The sequence below is a fragment of the Aethalodelphis obliquidens genome, unplaced genomic scaffold (assembly GCF_003676395.1).
Source record: "Aethalodelphis obliquidens isolate GAN/ISIS:26980383/991018 unplaced genomic scaffold, ASM367639v1 scaffold21, whole genome shotgun sequence".
Classification (NCBI taxonomy): domain Eukaryota; kingdom Metazoa; phylum Chordata; class Mammalia; order Artiodactyla; family Delphinidae; genus Aethalodelphis; species Aethalodelphis obliquidens.
The window spans coordinates 26266641-26294470 of record NW_020837965.1 but is presented as its reverse complement, the minus strand read 5'-3'; the positions used below and the strand labels follow the sequence as shown (position 1 = coordinate 26294470).

Sequence of the window (27830 nt, the reverse complement as noted above, 5' to 3'; positions counted from 1 at the left end):
CCTCTTCCTGTGCCGGGTGCCCCCTCTTCCTGTGCCGGGTACCCCCCCTTCCTGTGCCATGTACCCCCCCTTCCTGTGCCAGGTGCCCCCTTCCTGTGCCGGGTGCCCTCCTTCCTGTGCCGGGTGCCCCCTCTTCCTGTGCGGGATGGCGGGTAGGCTAGGCTCTGTCACCAGCGCCTTTAGACAGCCAGTGAGCACTGCCTGGCGTGGAGCTGGAGAAAATGCTGGGTGGCCAGAGTTCAGCGCAGCTTCCTCTGTCTGGAGAAATGAGAGGCCTCGCTGAGGCGAGCCGGTCGTGTTTGATCTGGTCGCAGAGGGGGTGGAGGTTTGCTGGGTGGAGGGGAGGCCAGAGCAGAGTGGCCTGGAGGCCCGGCGGGAGGAGCGGGGCGTGGCTGGACGGTGCTGAGGAGTTCCGTGGAGGGTGCAGGCTGGGAGTGGGGAGCCCGAGGCTGGGAAAGTGGGTCAGATCCCGATGAAGGGGCGAGGAGCATGCTCAGAGGGTAGAAGCCACCCCGGGAGTGGGAGGAGGTGCAGACAGCTGTGTAGCCGTGTGACAGGCGGGCCACCCCCCGCCGGCCTTTCCTGAGTGACCGTTGTGGTTATGGAAGAGGCGGTGACGCTGCGCACCGTGGCACACAGCTCCAGCCACCCCTTCGCCGGTCCTGTCTCCTAAAGACACGTTCTGGTAGCTGCTCCGGTGCCCACGCGGGCCTTCCCGGACCTTCGCTTAACCCCCCACCCTTGGTCACGCCAGCGCGGGCCCCTCTGCGCGGGCCGCACCCGGGGGCACCCGGGATTCCGGAGGCCTGCGCGGGGCAGGCCAGGCCCGGCTGGAGATGATGGTGGGCGGGGCTCTGGGGTAGCCTGCTGTGCCCCCGCCGGCCCTGCCACTCAGCGTCCTCCGTGCCGGTCAGGTGGTCCCCTTCCCATCCCGCCGCAGAGTTCCAGGTCCTCTAGGTGTGAGAAGGCTGGTCCCGTAGGGAAGTCACAGTGATTCTCAGCGTTTCCTCTTAAACTGGGGTTCGCACGGTCAGGGTCAGGGTGGGACGAGCCCTCGAGGCTGGTTGGGAGGTTGTGAGTATCATGTGCACTGGAGGATGTGATGGCTCCCAGTGGGGGACGGGCACGGCATCCCCTGACCAAGCAGGGGGGTGAGGGAAGTGAGAGGTGCGGGATTGCCTCTCGGGTCCTTCGTGTCAGAAACGGCCACGCTGCCCAGGACGTGGGGAAAGGGTCCTCACTGACTTCAAGGCCAGAAGCTCATTTAGGTGCTTGTTCAACTTGGATGACCAGCAGGGAACTCCAAGAGACACGCTGGGCTCCTAGCATCTATCTTAGATATTTTTTTAAATATAAGGCAGGTCTTAAATATAACATAACAGTTGTTTGTTGGAGACACTTTGGAATTGACATTGGTGAGGACTCACTTTTTAAAATATGATCTTAAGCTTTTGGTTTTTTAATCGGGCTTCAGAAAAAGTAGTTCATGCTTGGCTGTGTCTGACAGTGAAGCCGTACCCTCCAGTGCATCCAGCTCTTACTTTTTCTTTAATCCAGCTCTGAAAAGCCAACCTGCCGACAGGCCAAACAAAGGCTGTGCCCTTGAAATGTTAGGAGAGCCAAGCAGCTTCCTGCTGAGAGCACTCGGGGAAGAGCTAAGGAGGGGGATGTGTGCAGATTCAGTTCACTGAGAATCACCAGACATTCTGGAAAAGTGTGATTTTTTTAAAATCAAATAACGCTTGTAATATAAATCTTTAATTTTAATGAAGGATTGTTTAAGGAGAAAGCCATTTTTTGATTGGTTCTTATAGTGTGCAAAGGTAGACTTCACAAAGCTAGATGTCCTTTTTTGAAATGTTAACATTTGCCAACCTTTCAGTAAAATTGTATTGATTTACGGGAAGCTTTTGTCATTTGTTTTCAGCTTGTCTCATCTCTGGTTGGGTAGTGAGAAGAGGACCACCTTACCAATGGCTAGATGAAACCAGAGTGACACTTTAAAAAGTCTTACATACAAACAGCTTCCTTCCTACTTTTTAACTTATTTTGCGAACGGTGAGCTGAAGATAGAAGATACAGGAGGACATTTAACCTTCTCTAGTGTCTGGATTATTTTCCTTTATGTTTCATTTCCTTTACGCTGACATTTTATTAGTGAAAAAATACAAAGCAGAGGGCTTGCTCGCTTATTTTTTAAAAAGTACCTCAGAAATGCATGGGTTCAGTTGGATGATGTGACGTACCACTTAATGTGGATAGCGTGGCATCCAGCCTTGGACATATCCAATTGTTGATGTTCAAATACACAGCATATAAAATGAGTGAAGCCATTTTTGTCACATCTAAAGTACTTCTCCAGCAACTTTATAAGCTTCTTTAACAAAAAACAAAACCATGCAACTGGGTTCTTCTATACACTCGGGAGCATTTTGAAAAGCCTTGGTTTCTACCTTAGCCTTGCAGGGTGAGGGCTTTGAAACTGCTCGAGCACTCAGAAGCGCAGGCCCATCTGGGGCTGAGGTGGGTGACAGCTGCTCAGAGGTCAAAACCGCCCTCCTGTCAGGACCGAGAGGCAGGCACAGAGGCCGGCTGCTCCTTATTTCCCCCCTTTTGGAAGGGAAGTGAGTGCATCGCTCTGAGGGCAGCTTGCTTGGTTCTTTTCTCTGGTTCAAAAGCAGTTGCCTTGAAAGTAGGTTAAATATTGGAGTTGCTCTGTGGCTTGCTGTTGCCGTTTTGAATATTCTTAACTCTCCTTCATGTCTGGCCACTGGGGCTGCAATCTAGCATTTCTTGGTAGCCTCAGATGTCTGACATAGGAGTAGGTTCTAGAAGATTCATGTAATTTTGGTAGAAGCACATCCTTCCAGAGACATTTATTCCTTGGGCAAAAATACAGAGCTAGTCACTGAATATGGTAAAGCTTGAGTGACTTTTGAATAGGAGAAGATCACCGACAAAAAGGGTTACTTTTAACCCCCCCCCTTTTTTTTTTTTTTTTTTTCGCGGGACGCGGGCCTCTCACTGTTGTGGCCTCTCCCGTTGCGGAGCATAGGCTCCGGACGCGCAGGCTCAGCGGCCATGGCTCATGGGCCCAGCCGCTCCGCGGCATGTGGGATCTTCCCGGACCGGGGCACAAACCCGTGTCCCCTGCATTGGCAGGTGGACTCTCAACCACTGTGCCACCAGGGAAGCCCCCCCACCCTTTTTAAACACCTTGTATATCAGCCATCCAGTTCAGAGACATCGTCAGATCGGACTTGGGTCATTTCTGTATTTGGCTCTGGGCAGTCGTCATGAACACTGATGAAAATGGTTTATGTGCAGAAGGTTTAGGAGCTTGAATAGGGCTCCACTGGTCTCTGGACGTGTGCTAGAATTTTTTTTTGAGCCCTGACGTGAGTTCGTTTTTCTCTTGTTTTCAGTTGAATGAGTTTAAAAATAAATAACAATCCCATTAACCAAGAATTCCACGCACTTGGGTTCAGAAAGAAGAGTCCGCTCCATATGTACGGGTCGTGAGCATGGAATATAATGAAGGTCATAAGACGATGCTGAAAAATGCTTCTTGGAAGCAATAGATTTTGTTTTATTCAAACCAGGTCAGTGTTGGAGTGCTCTCGGAGGGCGGGCCTGTGAGGTCAGCCTCCTCAGGGCCGGGCAGGGAGTGGCCCTTCGCAAAGCTGTGGCTGCCCGGGCGGCGCGGTAGGGGCCGGGGCCGGGCTCGAGGCAGCAAGGGAGGCAAGGCCTGTGTCCCCGGAGAGGGCCAGGTGCTTGCTGGCACCTGCCTGAGCACGGGCTGACCCTGGGAAAAGGAATCGAGGTGGGGGGAGCACAGTGAGTCTTCTGTGATGAGCATGTGATCACACACGATTATAGTGGCTCCACGTCTGGATACAGGGAGCTCGTGGTTTACGTCCAGGTCTCATCTAATCTTCCCCATAACCCTCAGTGCTGGGATTATCCTTAATTTACCAGTGAGGAAACCAGGGCTCAGATCAGGGATCTTGCAACACCAGTGGGGCAGCTAGGTCTAACTCAAGTGCCTGCTCTCAGCCACTGTGTCTGCTTCATTTCAGTAACTTCTTTAAATATCCCTAATACCTTTTGAGTAAATGAATGAGTGAGTCATGAACCCAAGCAGGCTCTGTTGTGACCCCTGTGTCCCCCCCGTGTAGAACTCCTTCCCCACTAGTAAGCACTGCTGCGACCCCTATCATGGATTAGTTAATGCCTATTTTTTTAAAGTTTGTTATTTTTTTAAGTGTATACAGTTCAGTGATTTTTAGTATATTCAGAGTTGTACAACCATCACCACTATCTAATTCTAGAGCATTTTCATCACCCCTAAAAGAAACCCTATCCCTGTTACTAGCCACTCCCCATTCCCCCCTGCCCCCAGCTCCTGGCAGCCACTAACCTACTTTCTGTCTGTGGGTTTGCCCATTCTGGGCATTTCATGTAATTGGAATCGTAAAATATGTGGTCTTTGTGACTGGCTTCTTTTACTTAGCATAATGTTTGTAAGATTCACCAGTGCCTTTTTATGGCTTAATAATACTCCATTGTATGGATAGACCACATTTTGTTTATCCATTTATCCAATTAAAGACATAGAAAAACAATTTTTTCCTTGTGATGAGATAAAGAGGTCCATACTTTCAGTTACGAAATAAACGAGTCACAGCTTTGAAATGTGCAGTATGGGGAATATAGTCAGTAATTATGTATCCTAAGAGTTTTCCTCACAAGGAAAAATACATATTTTTTAATTTCTTTAATGTTGTGTCTGTATGAGATGATGGAGGCTCGCTAACCCTATTGTGGTCATGTCACAGTATGTGTAAGTCAGGACACTGTGCTGTGCACCTCACGCCTACACGGTGCTGTGTGTCAGTTACAGCTCAGTGAACAGGAGAGATTCAGAAAAGGCTTTACTCTCTGAGCAACTTTCACTTACACCATGCAGCAGTGTGCATTATCTGGGTCATGTTGTGCAGCACATCCCTGGCACTCATTTGTCTCACAACTGGAAGCAAGCGTTTTTAGTTTTGATGAAGTCTAACTAATTAAAACATTTTTTCTTGCTTATGCTTTTGGTTTCATATTTAAGAATTCATTGCCTAATCCAAGGTCATGAAGATTTATACCTATGTTTTCTTCTAAGAGGTTTATAGTCTTAGCTCTCACTTTTTGGTCTTTGATGCATTTTGGGTTAATTTTCATCTGTGGTCTGAGGTTGGAGTCCAGTTATTCTTTTGCTAGTGCTTGTCCCATTTGTGCAAGCACTGTTGGTTGAAGAGACTGTTCTTTCCCCTTTGAGTTTTCTTGGAGTTGTGTCTGGTTTTGAGTTTCATACAATGAAATCGAGAATATTTTGTGTCTGATTTCTTGAGCTTCCTGCTCTGTCCTTGAGGTGCGTCAGTGTTGGGTGTAGCACTGGGTCATTCTTTTTTTCTTGGTGAGTAGAATTTCATTGCAGGAATACCACAGATTTTTCTCCATTCCCCTGTTAGCGAACATCTGGGTTGCTCTCAGTTTTTGAGGGTTATTAGTAAAGCTGATATGAACATTCTTCTGTCTTTTTGGTAGGTGTAACTGGGTTGTAGGGTATGTTAGCTTAAGAGATACAGACACAAATGGGGGCATAGAAGGGCGATAAATCAAATATTCTGTTTAGAGGATAGTGAAAGAACTGTTTGCTTGGATTACCAGTTTTCAAAGAACTTGAGTGATACGGTTCACCTTTAACTAAAATGATCCTGGCTGCCATTGACCGTTAGTTCCTCAGAAGGTATACTAATCATGAAATCAAAAGCAGCTGTTATTTTCCTGTGCAGAAAGAAAACCAGGCTCTTCTGAATTCGCAGCAATGGCACACAAAATTATATTGCCGACTTGATGATGATTAAGAACAAGAAGAAGAATAAGTGGAGTTAATTTTTTCCCTTGTTTTTTAAAATTGAAAATTTTAAATTTTATAAGAAATGTGAAGTCACGTATGTGGAAATAAAGATAAATAACAAGGGAATAAAAATACCAAGCATTTATATGAACTTGGGCTTTGTGTTTTCTCAGTTTGCTTATTTATCAAAAGCAGATAATATCTATCCTGTAGGTTTTAGAAACTATTATATGACATTCCTGACACATATGTAGATGTTCAGAAAGTGGTGATAATTTTATCAAATATTTGGGGTGGAAAAGAGAGTAAAAGACAAATTTAAAGTATTAAGTCAAGATCCTAACTTCATAGGTTTCCTAAATTGAACCATGGCACAAGTTTGATTTGATCATAACAGAATGTTGGTGAATATTTTCGCTTGCTAAAAATTCCTCCAAATTACTGACTACTGAAAATAAGTTGCCTTCCTTTGAATGTACTAATTTGCTGATGATTTGCAAACTTCTTACTTTCTTATTTTGCTCTCCCCACTCCCTACTGAGTTGCCATTTCCTTCCTAGATACAGTTTCTATTAGTGTCCTTTGTTAAAGGCCTCGGGACCAGTGTCTTCTAGAACTGTGCCAGCAAGCTCAGACTTGCGAGTCGGGCCAGGAAGAGTAAACGAGGACCCACTCTGTTACAGGATTCCAGGGGCGAAGCTTTGAGCTCCTTTTTGCCCCTCAGCCTCAATCCAACAGGCCTTGTAAATCTGAGGCATTCTTGGAGGAAGAGTTGTAGACATCCCCTTCCTTGCCGCTGCTCACGCCCTCCTTCTTGCCCCCGTGGGTCACAGCCCAGTTGTAAGTGTGTGCGAGGGGGTCCCCGGGTCTGGCTTTGTGCTGGGAAGGGGTGAGGAACTCAGGGATTTCTCTTCCTGCTCTGCACCGCAGCTAAGCTCATTTCCCGATCCCTCTTCCTGGTGACAGCCTAGTCCTCCAAGGGCGTCCCCGTCTCAGCGCTGGGTGTGTGCAGGGTCCTGCCCAGCTGACTTGCAGGGCGTCATCTGTAACCACAGAATGCACTGTGTACTGCTTTTTGTCTTTAAAGTAACTCAGAATGCTGAGGGTGAAACTGGTCATTTACGAAGTTTCCTAGATATCTATTTAGTTAACAAGTAAGATTGGGAATCATAAAACCATCTCTAGATGGCCGTGTTACTGTATTGCTGAACTAGCAAAAAGCCATGCTCTGTTATCATAGATGGTTTTAAATACTTCAGTTTGGCATGTTGTGAAATCTGTGTATTATCAAAATATACATGTGTGTAATCCCAGTAGTTGATTTGATAAGGCAGTCTGTATGGTTATCAATGTATTTATTTATCAGAGTTTTTACTCAAAATTCAGTAGAGAAAAATCTGGAAAAACTGAAGAAAAACCATTGAGTAAAATCACTAATTCCACACCCCCCCACAGTAACAAAGTGCTAGTGAGGGTACATGGGGAGGGAGCCTGATGCAGGTGCGCAGGCCCATCAGGGGAGTGACTCCGCCAAGCGAAGTGGCCTAGCCGTAAAAGTATCGAGTGCCATTACGTTCATTTTAATTTTGTTTATTTCATTTACTTTTTGGCCTCCACACGTGGGATCTTAGTTCTCCAACCAGGGATCGAACCCGCACCTGCTGCATTGGAAGCTTGGAGTCTTAACCACTGGACTGCCAGGGAAGTCCGATGTTCATCTTAAAGAATAGCTGCATTCTGTGGATTGCTTATTGAATCTTGAGACATTTATCTTTGTAACCCTAGAGTCATGGTTTATTGTTAGCATCTAATCCAGTGAAAGTGACCTTCTTGTTTACAACCTCTGAGATGCCGGTAATACTCATCCCCTCCCCCTCCCCCTCCCTGTGCTGTTGGGCTAGTTGATCAGTGTGACCTGAGCACAGGTTTGGAATAGATCGACTTCCCCTCCATTCCAAAATGAGTGGGGTTGCGGCTTGGGGGATCTCAGTCCCCCCCCTCCGCCCCAAGGGACTGAACCCTCGCCCTTGGCAGTGGAAGCGTGGAGTCCTAACCACTGGACCACCAGGGAAGTCCAGTTGTTTTTTAACAAAACATTTGGTGAAAATGAATTCAAACATCTAATCCATGCTTTTTATTATTATTTTTTAAAGCAGCAAAGCTCTTCAGAGTTGTCTGTTCTCACTGTCTTCACTCCCTCTCTCCCATTCTCAAACTCAGTCTAATCAGACTTTGTCCCTCACCACTCCCTCAAAACCGCTGCTCTTGTCAAGGCCACCTGTGGTCTCCACATGGCAGAAACTGCTTAATTCTCAGCGTCAGGACGGAAGTCCTGGCTTCCTGCGCACCGTGCTGGCTGTTCCCCCAGGCTCCCAGCTGCTTCCTTCTCTTCTCCCCATCCTCTTACTGAAGCTCCCTGGGCTCAGTCCTCGGTCCCCTCCTCTACTCCGCTAACTCCCTGGGGGACCTCTTCCAGGCTCCTGACCCTAATGCAGCCGCGTACCGAAACCCCAGCGCACAGCCCCAGCCCGGGCTCCTCTCCAGAATCCAGACTCGTGCACTGGCTGCCGGCTGCCTCCTGGGCATCTGCTGGACACCGGCAGCTCACCCCGCAGTCTGGCGCGTCCTGCTTTCCCCACCTCACTCACTGGCAGCTCCCTCCTCCTGATTGCTGAGGCCAGCGCCTTGGATGATTCTCACACTGCCCATCCAGTCCAGCAGGAAATCCTGTTGGTTCCACCTTCAAAATATAGTCAGAATCTGACTCTTCAGACCACTGTCACCATGTAAACTGTAACTCTCCTCCCTGCCCCACCACACTCCCAGTTTCCCTGCTTTTTTTCCTTTTATCCGAAGGGTTTACTATTTTCTGTATAATCTGTTTGTTCCTTATATGTACTGTTTCTTTTCTGTCTTATTCCACTAAAATGTAAGCTTGATGAAGTTAGGGATTTTTGTTTGTTCACAGATTTATTCCTACTGCCTAGAATAGTTCCTTGCAAACAGTGGGCACGTAATAAGTATTTGTTTAATTGACTGATAATTTTGAAACATGTATATAAAGCCCTTTGGGTCCTTATTGATGAGGTGGTAGTCATTGTATCGTTGACAACAGCGTTTACGTACAGGATTGCAGTTTACAAAATGCTTTCACATGTTCGTTTGTTCAGCTAACACAAATGCCAGTCATTGTATCCGACCCCTGTACAAAATCCGTGGGTTCCTTGCTCTGGCCCCCAAAAGAGATAAAGATGCTATGTCTTTGTTCACGTTGGCTTGTCCCACTTTCACGGCCAGATCTTTCTCCACATCCCTACACGTAATTTATACTGCAGCCGAGCCCTACTGGGTGTTCTTTCGGATGCTCTGTGGCTCCCTTCTTCATGCCTCTGTTTGCTCAGGCTGCTCTTTCTAAATCTCTGCTGATGGATGTGTGCATGCACCTGTCTTCCTCCCTCCCTCCCTCCTTCCCTCCTTCCCTCCTTCCCTCCCTCCCTCCCCTCTCTTTTTCCTGTCTAGTACAGTAGCAGGACTTTAGGGTTGCTTTTTTTTTTTTTTTTTTTACATCTTTATTGGAGTATTATTGCTTTACAATGGTGTGTTAGTTTTCTGCTTTATAACAAAGTGAATCAGTTATTCATATACATGTGTTCCCATATCTCTTCCCTCTTGCGTCTCCCTCCCTCCCACCCCTCTAGGTGGTCACAAAGCACCGAGCTGATCTCCCTGTGCTATGCGGCTGCTTCCCACTAGCTATCTGTTTTACGTTTGGTAGTGTATATATGTCCATGCCACTCTCTCACTTTGTCACAGCTTACCCTTCCCCCTCCCCATATCCTCAAGTCCATTCTCTAGTAGGTCTGTGTCTTTATTCCAGTCTTACCCCTAGGTTCTTCATGACATTTTTTTCCCTTAGATTCCATATATATGTGTTAGCATACGGTATTTGTCTTTCTCTTTCTGACTTACTTCACTCTGTATGACAGACTCTAGGTCCATCCACCTCACTACAAATAGCTAAATTTCGTTTTCTTTTTATGACTAATATTCCATTGTATATATGTGCCACATCTTCTTTATCCATTCATCCGATGATGGACACTTAGGTTGCTTCCATCTCCTGGCTATTGTAAATAGAGCTGCAGTGAACATTTTGGTACATGACACTTTTTGAATTATGGTTTTCTCAGGGTATATGCCCAGTAGTGGGATTGCTGGGTCGTATGGTGTTCTTTCGGATGTACAAATAGTTCTATTTGTAGTTTTTTAAGGAACCGCCATACTGTTCTCCATAGTGGCTGTACCAGTTCACATTCCCACCAGCAGTGCGAGAGTGTTCCCTTTTCTCCACACCCTCTCCAGCATTTATTGTTTGTAGATTTTTTGATGATGGCCATTCTGACTGGTGTGAGGTGATACCTCATTGTAGTTTTGATTTGCATTTCTCTAATGATTATTGATGTTGAGCATTCTTTCATGTGTTTGTTGGCAATCTGTATATCTTCTTTGGAGAAATGTCTGTTTAGTCCTTCTGCCCATTTTTGGATTTGGGTTGTTTGTTTTTTTGTTATTGAGCTGCATGAGCTGCTTATAAATTTTAGAGATTAATCCTTTGTCAGTTGCTTCATTTGCAAATATTTTCTCCCATTCTGAGGGTTGTCTTTTGGTCTTGTTTATGGTTTCCTTTGCTGTGCAAAAGCTTTTAAGTTTCATTAGGTCCCATTTGTTTATTTTTGTTTTTATTTCCATTTCTCTAGAAGGTGGGTCTGTGTCCTACAGAGCTTTTACTTGTTTTCCCCTCTACCTCTATCCTCACATCTCCCTTCAAAAAAGCAAAAAAGATTGTAAGTTCCCTCCCTCATACCCTCACAGCTGGTTTCTTTTCTCTCTCTTCTAACAACTTTATTGGGATAAAATTCACAGACCATAAAATTCACCCATACAGCTTTTTTCTTAAAATTCTTTATGTCTCTTACCTTGCTCGTCCATGTGCTGTATTCAGTGTGTTTCTGTCCCTGTCCTCTGCCAGGCCAAGGGAACTCTGGACGGCAGGGAGTCGGCCTTGGTAGGGGTGCCCAGTCGGGCTTTCCTCAGTAAGTGAGGTTTGAATTGAACTTGGACTGGAGGCCTGCATTCCTCAGGTCTTGCAGGGCGTGTTAGAGATGGAGAAAAAGGCAGGGCCCTCCCGCAGGACAAACCAGAGGGTCACTGTGAGATGAGACTGCTTACAGCAAGGGGATCGTGCCAGCCAGCAAGCAGGTGCCACGCCCACCAGTGGGCCAGACGGACGTGGCGAGGCCCAGCCAGCCTCACCTTCTGCCTGCGCATGGAGCTGGGCCTTTTCGGATTCACCCTTGTGGTGAATGATTCCAGATGTTAAAGTGAAATTTCTTCAGAACTGTTGCATTTGAAGACCAGTGTAGTGAAGAAGGTGTGGGAGACTTACGGTTTGAAGAAAAACTACAGAGATGGCTGAAAGGCCCTAGAAAATTGAACAGTGTTGAAAGGGACAAGAAGCTGTGATTGTTCCAGTCGAGAAGAAGAAGCAATTTACCAGATCTTTTCACTCCATGATTGGGTTCTTCTCCGTTGGTAGAAAATTGAGTGAAAGAAACAGACAAGCTGCCATATTAAATTATGAAAAAAAAATTTTTTAATTTATTTTTTATTGAAGTATAGTTGAATTACAGTGTTGTGTTAATTACTGCTGTACAGCAAAGTGACTCATTTATACGTATATATACATTCTTTTTCATATTCTTTTCCATTATGGTTTATCACAAGATATTGAATATAGTTCCCTGTGCTGTACAGTAGGACCTTGCTGTTTATCCATTCTATATGTACCAGTTTGCATCTGCTAATCCCAACTCCCGGTCCATCCCTCTCCCTCCCCCCTCTCCTTTGGTAACCGCCAGTCTATTGTCTATGTCCCTGATTCTGTTAAATGACGAACATTTTTTGGGTTAAATTCTGGAATGGGGTACATTAGAGGGTAACAAAAACCTAAAACGTTTCCCCCCTTATATCTGTCTTGCTAGTGTAATCCCAAAGCACCACGGTAGCTTAGATGACCTCTTACGGGAAGATGACTAGAACTGGCCCTTCTGACGAGCCCTTAGCACTTTCTAAGCTGCTCGCGGAAAGGTGAGACAGCATTCCCCACCAGTCCCAGAAACCTGACCCAGTGCCCTGAGAAGACACAGGCCTGAGGCACCACGCCAGCTTTGGGTTCAAGAAGCTCTAAGGTCAGGGTGCAGCTCCAGTTTTCTCACTCGTAGGATGGGGGTAATGCCGCCGAGCTTGCAGGGCGGCTGGCACTGGGGGGGATGGCAGAAGTAGCTCATGTCTGGTGCAGACTCAGGGCCTGTTGTTGGTGGCCACTCCAATGCTGGGTTCAGCAGCGGACACACTAGGAAATGCTCTGTATCAGTGAGTTACTGTTCCACATTCACACTCCGCGTAGACTTTGCCCTCTACCTGTCATATTAAAATGAGGTCAGACAAAACAGAAAGAGAACTAAAACTCTTACATCAAAAATTCTACTTACTACAGAAAAAAATATGAATCTCTTAAAAGGTTTTTGTCCTGGGCTTCCCTGGTGGCGCAGTGATTGAGAGTCCGCCTGCCGATGCAGGGGACACAGGTTCGTGCCCCGGTCCGGGAAGATCCCACATGCCGCAGAGCAGCTGGGCCCGTGAGCCATGGCTGCTGAGCCTGCACGTCCGGAGCCTGTGCTCTGCAACGGGAGAGGCCACAGCAGTGAGAGGCCCGCGTACCGCAAAAAAAAAAAAAAAAAAAAAAGGTTTTTGTCCCATTTTCTCCAGAAGCAATAGGGTGATACATCTGATGGTGGTCCTTCAGGCATGTCTTCAGCTCATGTGTTTTGCCAGTCACTGTACTGTAATTAGTGACGAGCCTTTGGGCAAGTTGGGGAAGCAGAGGGCAGGCAGCCTAAAGGCCTGGCCCGAGGGGGCCTATCACAGTCTCTGCCTCAGGCAGAAATTTCACTTGAGTTGACCCTTTGTGTTTCACCTTTATAAACAAGTTCTTAAGCGGGGCATCACTGAAGAAAAGTAGCCGTGTGTGTGGAAACATGAAGGTCATCACAACAGTCAGAACGCTGTTCCACGCCTTCCACGAGTCACAGCTGCTTTCTGGTGCGTGAGGGGGAAGCAGTAGAAATGCTGGTTAAAGTGGAGGGTCAGTGATGGCTTATTCACCAGGGATGGGGCAGGCAGAATGGAAACTGTGGGGTGGTCTGGACCTTGCAGGTAAAATTTCCCTCCCTCCACTAATGTAGCAGGTCCAGGAGCAGCCCTGCTGTGGAAGGCGTGCTCGTGGGTTATGTTACACCCTCCTCAGAAGAGACCCTCCTCCCGGGCTGCACGGGGCCCTTTTTGGGGTGCTTGGTTTACAGGGCTACTCAGTGGAAGTTACTAAGTGCTACCCAGGTGTCGTCTATGTGTAACCTGCTCAGTAGAGCTTGTTTGTAACAAGTGTACCTTCTTGGTTGGTAATTTAGCTGGATTGTAGGATAATTTGGGGTGGTATAGTTTACTTGTTAAATATGACTTATAAATAACTGATTAGAAAACAGTGTCATCCAGTAACAATGACAGTAGCTCCCGTGTAATGAGAACTTACTGTATGCTGGGCACGGTGCTCAAAGCTTTATGGGGCCTATCTAATTTAGTACTCCGCCGGTGACTTCTTGGAGGAACACTGTTACTCTCAGTCAGCGGGTGAGGAGACAGCCTTGGAGGTGCCAGGGAAATCTGCCAGGCTCGCGCAGTGGCCTGGGGGTGTGTGGGCTTAACACGGGGACCTGGCTATGCGAGTGTGCCTTCTGCTGAGTAACGGGACAGTGATCCTGGGGGAGCTTTGTCCCTCCCCTGCCAGTTTGCTAACCAGTATTCATGCTGTACCCTTGATTATTCTTTTTCTTAAATTTAGAATATACATATGTAGGACGTCTCTGTGACGCACAGAAGAAATGGCCTGGAGGCTAGCTGTCTCGTTGCTGTGAACATCAGGGCATAATGTTGTCATCTGTTTGTGCTTGTATTGCATGTTTGTGACTTGTATACAGGTATCCCCTGCTCATCAAAAATTAGGTTTCTGACACTTCGCTTTTATGAAAGACCTACCTGTTTTTGACAACCAAGAGAAATCCTAGGACGATTTCCACTTTTAGGAAAAAAGGCAAAGAGTGAAAATACCGGTCAGTGTTTATTTTGCTGAGTGCCATTATAGCGGCATCACCCTCAGCAGTGACAGGGGCCCCCGCCAGGCTCCCTCCCCGGGAACCACACTCGGCATCTCCCCAGAGCTGTGCACTGTGTCTGAGAGCATCTCTGCTTTGTCCCTGTGCGTCAGTTAGAAAGATGTGTCTATCCTAAGGTGACTGCTTTACTCCAGTTTGGCTTAGGAAAGGTTTCCTTGGAGCACTGTACTTTGGGTAGCGGGAAATCTGGATGTGAGGGTGTTGGCTCTTTCCTATTGTGCTATTGTACACTGGGTTTTTTTTTTTCTTTTTTTAACAAAACATATATTTGTATTCACATTAGCAAGGGAGTTGGCTTTCTTTTATTATTTATTATTATTATTATTCTGGCTGCATTGGGTCTTCGTTGCTGCGTTCGGGCTTTCTCTAGTTGTGGTGAGCGAGCTTCTCACTGCAGTGGCTTCTCTTGTTGTGGCTTGCGGGCTCTAGAGCTCAGGCTCAGTAGTTGTGGCACACGGGCTTAGTTGCTCCGCGGTATGTGGGATCTTCCCGGACCAGGGATTGAACCCGTGTCCCCTGCATTGGCAGGCGGATTCGTAACCACTGCGCCACCAGGGAAGCCCCGGGAATTGGCTTTAGAAAAGAGACGTGTGCTGTGAAGGTCACTCACTTTACACAGGTTCTTTGCTTTGACAAAGGAATCCCAAAGGGCAGTGCCATGGCAGCTTGTGGGGGAGACCCGCTGTCTCTGGATCACTACCTCCTTGATCAGAGGCTTCAAGTGGGACGTGCCACTCTCAGGCAGGAAGGCAGACAGTTCTAAGTGATACCCGGTAGTGAGGCAATAGGATTTTATTTCAGTAATGACAAAGCAAGATGGACCAAATGAAAAGGAATTGAGAAAAGCAATCGATCAACTATGGAGTGGAGGCAAAGATGAAGGAACACGTGACTGACCCCTGGCTCGGTCCCCACGCGGGGTCTAGGAAGGTTAACCGCCTTCATGTGACAGCAGGCTGTTGGAATGAGACTTCTCCTGGTTTACTGTTGACTCAGTACAGCCTCCTCACCCGTTCCCCACCCCAGCTTCTCAGATTTTCACTGACTCAGTCTGAACCTTACTTGTCTTCTGAGTCACAGTATTAAAGGGCTTCCTTTTCTTTCTGTCTTTGTTTTTTTTTTTAAACATCTTTATTGGAATATAATTGCTTTCCAATGTGTGTTAGTTTCTGCTTTATAAGAAAGTGAATCAGCTATACATACACATATAAGGGCTTCCTTTTCAGTCCTCTAAAATCTTAAATCTCATTAAGTAAAATCAGTGTTTGTTCACTTCACAGCATTATAGTTCCTGGTTATCAGCTTATGTGGAAGAGTTCGTGCTTGGAGAACTTTATTTGGGAGTTAATAGGGCTTCTTGGAAGATTCAGCTTTCTCAAACTGATTCATATTGAGAAAGATTTGTGACGGGCTCCCTATGAAGGATCGTATTCTGTCATTTAACAAAAAATCTTAGTTATTGAAACAAGTAAAACCCATTTAATGTAATTTAAGCACATTTTTCAAAAACTTTATGGTAGGTGTTATTCTTCCATAGGTGTATCAGCGATCTGAACTGTGAGAACAGATTTCAAGCCATTTTTGAACTATGAACTCCTTCAAAGCTGGGACTGGTGGAAGTGTTTGCTTTTCCTGCCACGTGCTGGATCAAGACCTGGCCCTTGCCCTGTATTCCCGGGCCCGTGGGGAGTTCATGCCGTGGGTGCTCAGCAGGGGCTGAGTTCATGTCTGTCTGCTTTATTGTCCTGCCTGTGGCCACACTCCCGGGTCCTTGGGGTGCTGTGTCGGCCTCTCCTCCCCTACACGAGACGCCTTGCAGAGCTGCCCGTCACTGTACCCAGCCAGCGGGGGGTGGGGGGTAGTTGCTACAGGCAGCAGAGGGTCTCCATCATGGGGGGGGGGGGGGGGAACGTCCCAGGATCGGAGCTGCTGTTCACTCCGGAGGGAGGAGAGTTGCCCCTCGTGTCCTCTGCACGTCATTTGGCCGTTGGGCTCCCATTTCCTCATTAGTAAATGTACTGTTTGGACTGGATAATCTGAAAGACCGTTTCCAGTTCTCCATGTGTGATTGCCAAGGGGCTGAGGCCATGTCAGGAGAGAGGCTGGGTGACGCCCAGGTCCGGGGGGAGGGGGAGGCCACGCAGGGCACAGGCAGAGCGGGGCGGGCTGAGCAGGCTTCCCGCTGCCCTTGGGCTGCTGCCCTGTGACACAGTCCTCTTTCCTGGCGGGGCCCCTCCCGGGCACTCCTTCCAGCCTGTCTGATCTTATTTCCTCTCTTGATAAACAAACCAAAGGTGGGGGGGAGCAGTCAGTTTCTCCTTTCACAACTGTTTTCAGTCACTTTCAGCTGGAGATCCTCCCTCCACCCCCAGTCCTTCCTGGCAAAGCTTTTTCCTGTTTAAAGGGAACACTGGGCTCCCAGTTTTCCCTTGCAGTTGGGACCTCATACTTGCAGGTGGTTGCCCTTGATTGGTTGATTGATTCATTGCCTTTTAGGGCATCAAGAGAAATTTTATAGGGGACAGTCTTGGGTTGTAGAAGAATGAAGAGATTAGGAAAATTTTTCTCCTAATTAAAGTTTAGCTATCAAAGGGCTAAAGCTTTATTCAGTCTTCTTTTGGCGGGAAATAACCCAAGTTTTTGAATATATTCTTACCTTAGAAAAAAATAAAAGCCGTCCCAGTGGAGAAAGTAACCTTTCCTGACTGGTGGTTGAGGATGGTTGTTGAGTCAGCTGTGCTTATTGCGTTCCCTTTTGTGTTCCCTGTTTGTGTCGGGGCTTGCGGGGCAGCGGTTTACCAGGTGGAGGTAGACCGTGCCTTCCTGGGCCCTCCAGTCCAGCGGGGAAGATGGCAGTGAGCAAATACACGTGCGAGGCTCACTTATCAGAAGGCTAGCAGGCTCCTGACCTAGTCACCTGGCTGGAGCCAGGGACCCCGAGGACAGTAGCAGATGGTGGGGGAGATGGGGGCGGGGGGGGGGTGCTATTCCACCCAGGGTTGAGCGAGGACCTGCATAGCTGAAAGACAGGTGTGGTGGGATTGAGGGGAGCACAGGGGCGACGCGGGACAGGGGGAGGCAGGCAGGACCCAGACATGCAGCAAGCTCTGTGAGCATTTAGATGCTATCTAAGAGCCATGCGAAACTTGAGGAATCGTCAGCAGGGGAGTGATGGGATTGTGCTGGTTTTGGAGGAGATGGTGCCGTGGGGCTGGAGGGCTGGAGAGGCGGCGAGTGGGTGCAGGAGGCCAGCTGCAGGAGCAGGGGAGCGATGGTGGTCTGCGTCGAAGGGACGAGGATGGGGCTGGGGGCTTGGGGAGTGGTCTGAGGCTGCAGCTGCAGGTCAGGGGGTGTGTGGTGCAGGACTCCAAGTGGGTGTCAACCCCGGCAGTCGCTGGAGTGCAGAGGCCCCGCAGGGCCAGCCAGTCGGCCTGTGCCCGCTTCTCTGAGCCGGAGGGCGGCAGTGCCCGTCTGTCCTCAGCGTAGCGTCCCGGTGCTGGCGCACTTGGGGGCCCAGTCAGTGTTTGCTGACTCGGCAGCTTTTGTTGAGGGCATGGGAAGGAGAGGTCATTTTACTCTTTCTAAAATTTAGAATAGTGATGTTGTCTTACTTCCGAAACTACCAGTTCATTATCACCATGAAAAGCAAACGTTATTTTAAGCATTACAGCTGATCTGTTTTCTTCAAGCTACCCATAATGTCTGTCTTCTAATCTTAATATAAATGATGTTTAAAATGAATCCCTAATGGTGTTTTGGTTGCTGTGGTTTTGCTTTGCATCCTGAATGTTTTAAGAGTGCATGACAAGCTGTGTTGCACCCCAGTGGATATAATTCATAAAATTTTCCGATGACATTTTGTATTCTGAGGAGCATTGCAAGCTCTGGGCTTAGTGGAGGAGCATTTATGCTTTTCAAGTGCTACTGCCCTGCTTCCTCCCAGTAAGCTCTAGCTCCAATTTCCTAGCCACAGAGACTGGTTCTCCCCTCCCACCCACCCCCAGGTCAGCTGGCTGTTCTGAAGGGCTACTTTTTTGAAAACGTGAAACAGCAGTAGAATCTTGTGAGAAAAATCAGTTTGGTCTGTTCCCTGTCTCAGGCTCTGCAGCAGTAACTGTGAAGTGTCTCCTTCCCCACCTGATCATCCCTGGGTCTTTCCACGTGAGTAAGTGGCACCCACTCATCACGTTGCCCAGGCTGGAAACCCAGCAGTCATCCTGGAGTCTCCTCTTGCTTCACCCACGTCGCAGGCGACTGCGCCTCCAGAGGGAAACCGGACGTGGCCTCCTCGGGGCTCCAGGCCCGACACCCCGAGCCCCGCTTACTTCCTGTGGGAAGCAGCGTCCCCCAGCTCTCCTTCCACGCTTGCCCTCATGGCCTGCTTTCCAAATAGCGACAGATGATCTTTAAAAAGAGGTTAAAAACTTGTTTGGAAACAGGTTCAAACTTACAGAGAAGTTGCAAATAACAGTATAAAGAAGTGCCTCGAGGAGCTGAGAGTAAGTTGCCTGCATGGTCCCCCTCCCTGCTGAAAGTTTGGTGTGTATTTCCTGCAGCCCCGGCTGGTCTCTAGCCCCAAGTCAGGAATATGACATTGACACAGAGCTAGCAAGGGATCACCCCAGCCCCAGTCTGCTGTTCTCTCGTAGCAGAGGAGCCTGAGAACCAACGCTCACTTGACTTCCGTGCTGTCTTCCTCTCTCCCTTCTGTGGGGACTCTGGCCTCTCCTGACTTTCATGACTGAAACTGTTGCGGGCCAGTCATTTTGTAGAATATCTCTTCAATTCAGGTTTTCCTCCCGTTTCCTCATGATTAAATTCAGCTTCTATAACTTTGCCAGGAAAATCACAGAGGTGACACTGTGTTTTGCTCATTGCGTCCTTTGGGGTGGCACACGGTCTCACCCTGATCACATCACTCTGATCTCTTGGTTTAGGTAACGTCTGCCAGACTGCACTGCGAAGGCACTGTTTCCTCTGTTTGATCAACAAGTATTTCGTTTGGATGTACTTTGAAGCTATGTAAATATCCCATTTCTCATCAGATATTTTAATATTGATTTATTTAATATCAGTGTGTACTCCTGATTTTGTTTTATTTAGTGGGCTGGATAATCTGTGGCTATCCGTATTTAATTTGATTCACTCCCATTCTTTTTATTTTATTTATTTATTTTTTTGCGGTATGCGGGCCTCTCACTGTTGTGGCCTCTCCTGTTGAGGAGCACAGGCTCTGGTCGCGCAGGCTCAGTGGCCATGGCTCACGGGCCCAGCCGCTCCGCGGCACGTGGGATCTTCCCAGACCGGGGCATGAACCCGTGTCCCCTGCATCAGCAGGCAGACTCTCAGCCACTGCACCACCAGAGAAGCCCTCACTCCCATTCTTTGAGCGCTTCCTTATTTTCGGGCACAAGAAGATGTTCCAGGCTGACCTGCGCTTTCCTGACCCACCTCTGGACTTGATGGAGGTGTCCTGGTCCCTTAGCTGGAGAATGGTAGTTAGAAACCAAGATCTGTCACTAGTGATGCTTCTTGCTGCTGGGGTGTTGCCGCCTCCTGGCCCTCTCCAGAGGCAGAGCTAGGGCTTCCATATGTATGTACACACCCATTTATGTCTGCATCTTTTCTGCGTCCACATACTGAAAACCACGAGCTCACACTGATGCCTCCACTTCTAATTCAGTGCTGTAGGGTCTGTTCTCCCTTTTTCGTAACTCCCTTTTCTGACAGTGAGGAAGCTGGCCCCCGTTATCCTGAACCTGTTTACTGATGTGATCAGTCCTTCTGTATGTAACAATCTCCTGTCCCCGACGGACGTCCTCCTTACCCCAGCGTCACCCAGTTTGGGCTCCGACCCCTGTTCCCGTTGGGCTCTGCCTAAAGGAGGTGCTAGAGGAAGGCAGGTGTGTGTGGGGGTGTATGGGGGGGTGGGCCTTGCAGCTTCCTGCCAGCTTCCCTCCTCTGTGGCACCTTAGCAGCCAGCCTCCTCCTGGCAGGAAGTGTCTTCTGGTAGTGGGCAGCTGGTCCCGGTTTGGGCATTTTCCCACACTTGCAGAGACCCCAGCATCAGCTGGCGAGTGCCCCTCTCAGCTCCCTGGGTCCCAGCCCTTAGGTCGCAGCCTTTGTGCTTAGAGACCCCAGTAAACGGCAGCAGCAGCAGCCGAGCCTCAGAGTTTCAGCTGGGCGGGGCCCTTCCCCAGGTTTCACAAATCCCAGCTTCTGCCTTTGGTTCCCCAATCCTAAGCCTAGCATTTGCTTCTTGCACCTGCTGTCTCATGATAATCCAGTGCTCCCTTTTAACTTTTTTTTTTAAAGTCTGTATTGAATTTCTTACAGTATTGCTTCTGTTTTACGTTTTGGTCTTTTGGCCACTGGGCATGTGGGATCCTAGCTTCCTGACCAGGGGGTCGACCAGAAATCGAACCCTCACCCCCTGCATTGGAAGGCGAAGTCTTAACCACTGGACCGCCAGGGAAATACCCGCTTTCAACTTTTTTGGTTACCTAGGTAACAGTCCTTTCTGTTACATTTTCTTCAAATAACTGGTGTGGTTTCTGTCTGTTGACTCTACCCAGTCCGTATGGTGGGGTCACCTTGTACTTGTGTTGACACTGATTGACACCCCATTTGAAATGTCACTCTTTCTCCTTTTCATGGGTGTAAGTCCTTCCTGTCAGAGTGATTTCATGGCCTCTCAGTACTTGTGTGGTTCGCAGGGTGGTCTGCTGCTGTGATTTAATTCTCTATTCTGGTTCTAGCTAATGCAATCTTAATGATTTTTACATAGCGCTACAGTATTTTTACTGTGTCCTCAGAACTGTTTGAAAATATTTAACATTTTTCAAAACTAATGCTTTCCTTCTGGCTCCTTTTTAGTGCCCTCTATTTTTAAACATTAGGTTTTGTTCACATAGTTGATTTCCTGTTGCTTGACTCTTAATTTCTTTGTCTTTCCAAGCTTTCATTTGGGGTGTTTCCATAGTTCTTCCCCCGTTTATCAGACTGCCCCTGATAAATCCGTGTTCATACATTTCAGGGAAATTGTACAGGGCTGTGTAAAATGCATAAGCAACAGAAACAGGTTCTATAAAAAAGAGTAAGAGGAAAACTTGTCGAGGAACATCAGGTAAGACAGTTGATGTGGAAAGAAAAGATGAAGAGGAAGCTAGCCAGGTCTCATCCGCCACAAGGGACTTCGCGCTTCTCTGCCTCAGCCCTCACTGAGGTGGGAGGAGGGACTTTTTGCCTATTTTAGGGGTAAGAAAATTTAGTCACAGAGGAGCAGATGACTTTCCTAAGATGGCATGGCGACCAGGTGTCCCACTTAGGACTTGACTCCTGAATGGAAGGAAGCCAGGGCTTTTCCCTGGGCCTCCTCCTGCCAAGTAGGGCAGGAGTAAACAGAACTGGATAGCGTATCGTTGGACCACTTACATACACACAGATCGCTACCACTAGAAATAAGATAAACACTTCACACCGTGCTCCAACATACTCTAAACAGCAGATGAATAATGGGTTGACTTTTAAAAAGCCGTTTGACCAAAAATAGGATTGACAGTCAGATTGGTAACGAGTCATGACTTTCTAAGCCTTAGTAAGAAAATGACAAAGGAAAAATGAATTTGATTTTATTAAAAATGATACTTTTATTGGAAGTAATAATTGCTATAAAATAAAAATAGCATAGTTCAGATGAAAAGAGGCAACAGAATGGAGGAGTAGTGTTTACAGCTGTTACGTGTAAGAGAGCCAAAGTAAAGCTCTTACACAGTTGATTAAAAAACATCAAGATGTGATTAATGAGCAAGTGTCATGAATGGATAATTAACATCACAGGGCACAGCCGGATATGGGAGAACACCGCCTCACAGGCATCAAAGAACTGCTGATTTCAAAGGAAGACGAGATGTCGAGATGTCGGTGTGTGGCTGTGAGGGGGGTGTGACTCAGGAGATGCAGCTTGGAAGGCAGGTTAGGAACCAGGTAGAATGTTAGTGCCCTTTGGAGAGTCCTGGAGTTTCATCCTCAAAATTAATTTAAAATAGTAAAAAATCTGTGTGCATGAAAAGTTCATTGCAGATTTATTCACCATAAGAAAATAATTTAAAAAAACTTTAACCTCTCCATTCAGTAGACACAATTATAAATTGTTGGTGTGTCAACTTAGTGAAATATTATGCAACTGTTAAAATGTTAGTTGAGTGGTATAGAAACATGAAAAATGTAAGAAATGAGATAAAAGCAGAATACACAAAAATGGCTATATAAACATTGACCGTGTCTACGGTCAGGGGCTGGAATGGGAACATGTGAAGTTAAAGTGGTTCATGGCACAATTATGGGTGGAATTTTCTTTAATTTCCATGGAAATTGCTGTTTGATTTGCACGTTTAAAACACTGGCCAGCAGGTTTTGTGAATCTTTGGGGTTTTTGTAGAAGCATCCAGAATGCTGTGTTGAACCCCTGCCAGAGTGAGTGTTTCGGCAGTGTAGCAAGTGTGACTGTGGCGTGGGTCCTCCACAGGTGGGCAGAGCGGCACCATCTCCTTCCCACACTCGCTGGCCTGGGGGTGGTTTGTTGGGATTGTGTTTCTTCACAGTAAAGTGGAAGGTACTGTTTGGTTCCCCCAGAAGATGCCAAGAGAGATTGTGAGCTCCAGGGGCTGTTTAGAGTGTATTTCCATGAGGATTTTTGGGAATGGGTATTTTAGGTGATATTTGGAAGAAAGGTGAACCATAAGTGACCTTTAAGTTCTAGCTCAAGGGTTTTCTTTAGCCTGGCTTCCCCCCCCCGCCGCCCTAAATAATTCAGGGCCTGTGTGTTCTGTTCCCTAATCTCTGTGCCAATGGGTATTTACCGTTCTTGGTGCCTGTTAATAGGTGCTCTGGCTTTTGCTCCTTGGATCAGTGAACCATGGTGGTCAAACCTTGGTGGTACTAAGCAACTATTTAAGAAAAAAAAATTTGGAGTTAGATTCATAATATGGAGCTCAGTTAGAAGCCCAGAAAGTACCAGATTGCAGGTTTGGGGGGAGATAATTGTAGATGCATGTGTAGTTGTAAGAAACAACACAGAAAGAGCCCTGGTACATTTTGCCCAATTCCCCCGCCCCCCGCCATGGGAATGTTGTGAAGCTGTAATCGTGGAGGATTTGAAAAAGATCTGTAGAGAACAAATAAAAGTTGGCATAAACATAGGGATTTAGATCTGAAGGTGAAAAGAGGAGAAAGGTGTAGGAGATGTAATGGAGCGGCTGCTAGACGGAGCGCGGGTGGTCAGCGCGCGGGTGCTGCTTCTGGAGTCTCGCAGCGCGGGGCTTCTGATCCTGGGGCTGCTGTGACTAATTACCACCAACTGGGGGCGTAAGGTCGCAGAGATTTTTCTTCTCTCTCACAGTTCTTGAGGCCAGAAGTCCAGAGTCAAGGTGTCAGCAGGGCCATGCTCCTCCTGAAGGCTCTGGACAGAGTCTGTCCCTGTCTCTTTCAGCCTTTGGTGGTGGCAGCAGTCTTTGGCGTTCCTTGCTTGTAACCGAATCACTCGAATCCGTGCCCCCATCTTCGCGTGACTTTTCCCCTCTCTGTGTCTCTGATCCAGATCTCTCACTTTCACGCAGACGCCAGTCATGCTGGATTTGGAGCCCACCCCATTCCTGTTTGTGACTTCGTCCTAACTTGATTACATCTGCAGAGACCCCACTTCCAAATCAGGTCACATTCACAGGTTTTGGGGAGACACTGCTCAACCCAGTCCACTTTCCACAGAAAAGTTGGCTTAGTTTTCTTCTTCCTAAAATGTGGATGGTCATGGAATGAATTTCAAGAACGTGTGTGCTGACCTCGTGGGAGCGGTGTCAGATGCTGCTCCCAGCCCGGCCCCCGTTACCGTCAGGGGCTCCGCGCGTCTCTCAAGGGTGGTTGCCCGTTGTCGCCGAGAACGCCTTGTGTCCCGCCCCCAGCTGCCCTGTGGCCCTGAGAGCCGGCAGGTGGTGCCCAGAACTCACGGACCTGGTGAGCCGGTGCCTGTGCCGCCCTGCAGAGCAGACGGGTGCCCAGCGGGGAGAGCTCAGCTTTCAGGATTTTTCTAGGGGATCTTTGTTGTGATGGTATTTGTTATAACAGATATTGAAATACAGGTGCCAGTATGAACATCCACATTAATTGGGCATAAATACCAACTTTCCAAATGTTAATGACTTTACGGATGTTAAGTGTCTTGAAAAGTATTCATTCATTTAAAAAGTATTTTCTAAAGAAAGTATAACTTAATGGAATGCCCCAATCAATTAAATTTTTATCTATTGTCAACTTTTTAGAGTAAGTTGTTAATTTTACTTTTTTTAATTTGTAGCTAAACCATTTACACAACTGGTGAAGGAAATGCAACTTCATCGAGAAGACTTCGAAATAATTAAAGTAATCGGAAGAGGTGCTTTTGGTGAGGTAAGATAAACTTATTTTTGTTCATTTTGCCTAGCAGCTCCCATCTAGCAGTTTTAGGGTCCTGTACATTGATTTTGGGACGAGGTAATTATTGGTATCATTTGGAGAGTTCTTGGTGGATAAAATCTGAAAGATAGAGTTAAGGAGAGAAAAAACAAAAGCTGGTGACTGGTGAATTACCCTGAAAATTGTCTTGACCAAAATGGTTCTTTCTGACAGATAAGTTTTTTAAAACATCCGTTTGTCAGTCAAAAAAAAGTGTTGGCAGCGGTTTTCAAAAAAATACAAGAAGGGTCGCATCAGAGTGGTGCTCATCGTTCGTAGCTTGCCTACAGTTCTCATGCGATTGTGAGTCCCGCCCCGTGTTTGGAGGAGAACAGCTTGTGCACCGGGTGACCCGCCCTGCAGCTCCCCCCAGCTCCGCCTGGAGCTGCTGTCCCTCCTGCCGGCTCCGGCCCAGCCCGCCGGGTGTGTTTACAGGCGCTTAACTGAGCTACATTAACTCCTCTCCTTAGGTTTTGCCTGTGGCCCTCCCAGGCTGCGGAACTGCGCGTGTGGGTTAATGAGATGCTCTGTGTCATGTCCAGCAGCGCGTGTGCTCTGTCCAACACAGCCCTGCTGGACGTGACTCTAAAGTGCTGCAGAGTGGGAGACAGCATTTGTTGTGCACGGTGTACACTTCATATTGGGCAAAATATACGTGGAAAAAAGCAAAGCAGGAATTTAACGAGATAGCTGCTTTGTTCTGAAGTAGCTCATGAGTGGAAACCAGGCCTGTGATCTGTCTTTGAAAACATCTCAGTATTTTTGGTGACTCTTCTGCTACCAGCACCTGATGACAGCCCTGCTTTATTTGCAGGGCTTCAGTAGAATACACCAAAAGAAAACATTCCTACGAAAATGCTTTCAAAATACTCGAGTGAGAAAGCTCTGGCCTGCCTGAGTGAATGTGGGCGGTTGGGTGTTGTGCCCTCATTTCTTCCTTGGAAACTGCCCTGGCCTCAGATCAGACCCCAGCCCCACGCTCTGTGGCGAGCCCCGTCTCTCGTCCTCATACCCTCCTCTCCCTCACGCAGCCTGGTCTTCATACCCACCCCTTCCCCAGCCCACTCCTAAGAGCGAATCTCACCAAGGAGTGGGTAGAGGGGAAGTAGCGCCCCGGGGGGGCTGCTTTGGTGGCAGCCTTGTCCGCTGGGACGGCATCTCCTCCCAGGCTGACCTCGGAATGACCCTGGATCCAGGACTCCCCGACCGGATTCAGCTCTGGGCTGGGACGGGATAGGGAGGTTGTTGGGGTTTTTTCCGGTACGCGGGCCTCTCACTGTTGTGGCCTCTCCCGTTACTGAGCACAGCCTCCGGACACGCGGGCTCAGCGGCCATGGCTCACGGGCCCAGCCGCTCCGCGGCATGTGGGATCTTCCCAGACCGGGGCACGAACCCATGTCCCCTGCATCGGCAGGCGGACTCTCAACCACTGCGCCACCAGGGAAGCCCGGGTTTTTGTTTTTAAATATTAAGGTATACTTACATGTAAAACGCACAGATCTAGGTGTATGGTTTGAGTTATGACAGATGTCTACACCTGTGTAAGCAGCACCCCAGTCTATATAGAGCATTTCTATTCCCTAGAAAGTTCCTTCCTGTTTCTTTCCAGAGCCTCCACCTCCTGTAAGCCCCACCCTTCCCCAGGTGGCCACTCTCCCGATGGCCGCCAACAGGGAAAAAATTGAGTTCTGCATAGAAATAACAGATCTCTGAGCTCTAGTTACGATGTGATGAGGTAAGGGAGGGTTTTTGTTGTTGCTCAGTGAGAAGAAAGAGAAAGACTTTGAAAGCTAAACCCAATTCAATTCGCTATATGCTTTCACTGACCGGCCCCCTTGTACCAGGAGTTGTGCCGGGCTGCTGGACACAGCGCCGAGCAAGGCCCAGGCCCATGCGGAGCTCCGCAGTGACAGCGAGCCCATTAGGGTGTTGGGGGCCAGGGGCAGGGAGAGACTCCAGGGCAGGAGCCGGGCGGCCTTTGGGAGGAAAAAAGAAAGCACAGGAGAGAGCGTTGTTGTGTCAGAACAGCCGGCGGTTACTTTTAGTGCTCTTCTTTGCCAAAGGACTTGATGTGAAACTCAGTTCCTGAGTTTAAAGAAGATAACATCGATCACTTTTTAGCTCTTCCCACATGAAGAGAACGTGTTCTCGGAGCCCCCCCTTTGCCTTTGCTCCCTCTCCAGGCTTTAGCAGCTGCTTTGTGCATTCCCTCCCCCCTCTCCCTCCATCCTCTCTCCCTGGGCCCTGTGGCCTGCGCTCAGCACGCCAGCCCTCCTTGCCCAACTGCTCTGGCCCCGTGGCCATTCTGGGTCCCCTGCACACGAGCGCCAGCCTTCCTGCCACTAGAATTCCGGGCTCTGTGGCTTGTATTGCCGCCACCGCACTGCCTCCCTGGGATAGTCTCGTAATCACGTACCTGAAATGCAGCCAACTGCAGCCTCTCTGTCTCTGACAGCACCAAGTGGGTCACAGAAGTGAGGATACCCTTAATCATTGTTGCGTCCAGGGTGTTCTTCACATACAGTTCTGATTGAATGGCAGGCCAGGGAAGGGTGAGAGTCTGTGTGCGCCCCCGCCTTGGTGCACAGGTGTGTGTACCTGTGCTGCTGAGGCCACGGCACGGGCTGCTCAAGAGCCCTGCCCCTGAGAAAGAGCTCACGGAGTCCAATTTGAGGGGAGTGTATGAAACGCTTACCTCAGCGGAGTTTAGCAAAACGTTTCTAGATTATTATTCAAACAAGGATTGGAGTCCTGGGGCATTGCCCTTTTTCTGGAGCACAGTGGCTTTGAGAACACCTTCGTCCTCCCCTCAGCGTCTCGGGGACAGTGGCCCAGGAAGTTCCTAAGACCCTGGCACCCTCTGGAGGCTCGTTCCTCAGCTACCGGGGTGCGGTGCCCAGGGCTATGCTTTCGGCATGACAGCAGCCCCCCGCAGATGACTGCGTGCCGGGCAACCCCGGCCTCGAGCCCCTGGAAGCCTTGCGGCCACTGGCTACACCGCTGGCCCACTGGCAAGATGAGAAGTCAAGCCCGGAGCTGGGGGCCTGGCCCCAGGGCGGGCTGTGGGGCACCACTTGAACCCCACCTGCGTGACCCAAGGCCTGTGTGTCCAGACACTGTGCCCTGCCGTCTCTCTTGTTCCTAGAATG

General features: G+C 48.3%; 1 protein-coding gene across 4 annotated transcripts in view; it reads left to right on the top strand.

Moving 5' to 3' along the window:
- Nucleotides 1-27830, top strand: part of CDC42BPB (CDC42 binding protein kinase beta) — a 121029-nt gene that overhangs the window by 27120 nt on the left and 66079 nt on the right. For 3 of the 4 annotated variants that reach the window (XR_003435654.1, XM_027120648.1, XM_027120647.1), the window contains one exon: nt 24545-24636. Coding sequence is in view for 3 of the 4 variants with exons in the window: in XM_027120647.1 (XP_026976448.1) it covers nt 24545-24636 (92 nt within the window). In the remaining variant the exon portion in view is untranslated. Of the gene's footprint in view, nt 1-8811; nt 8817-24544; nt 24637-27830 lie in introns of those variants that run through there. The other variant, XM_027120649.1, reaches the window with a different exon arrangement.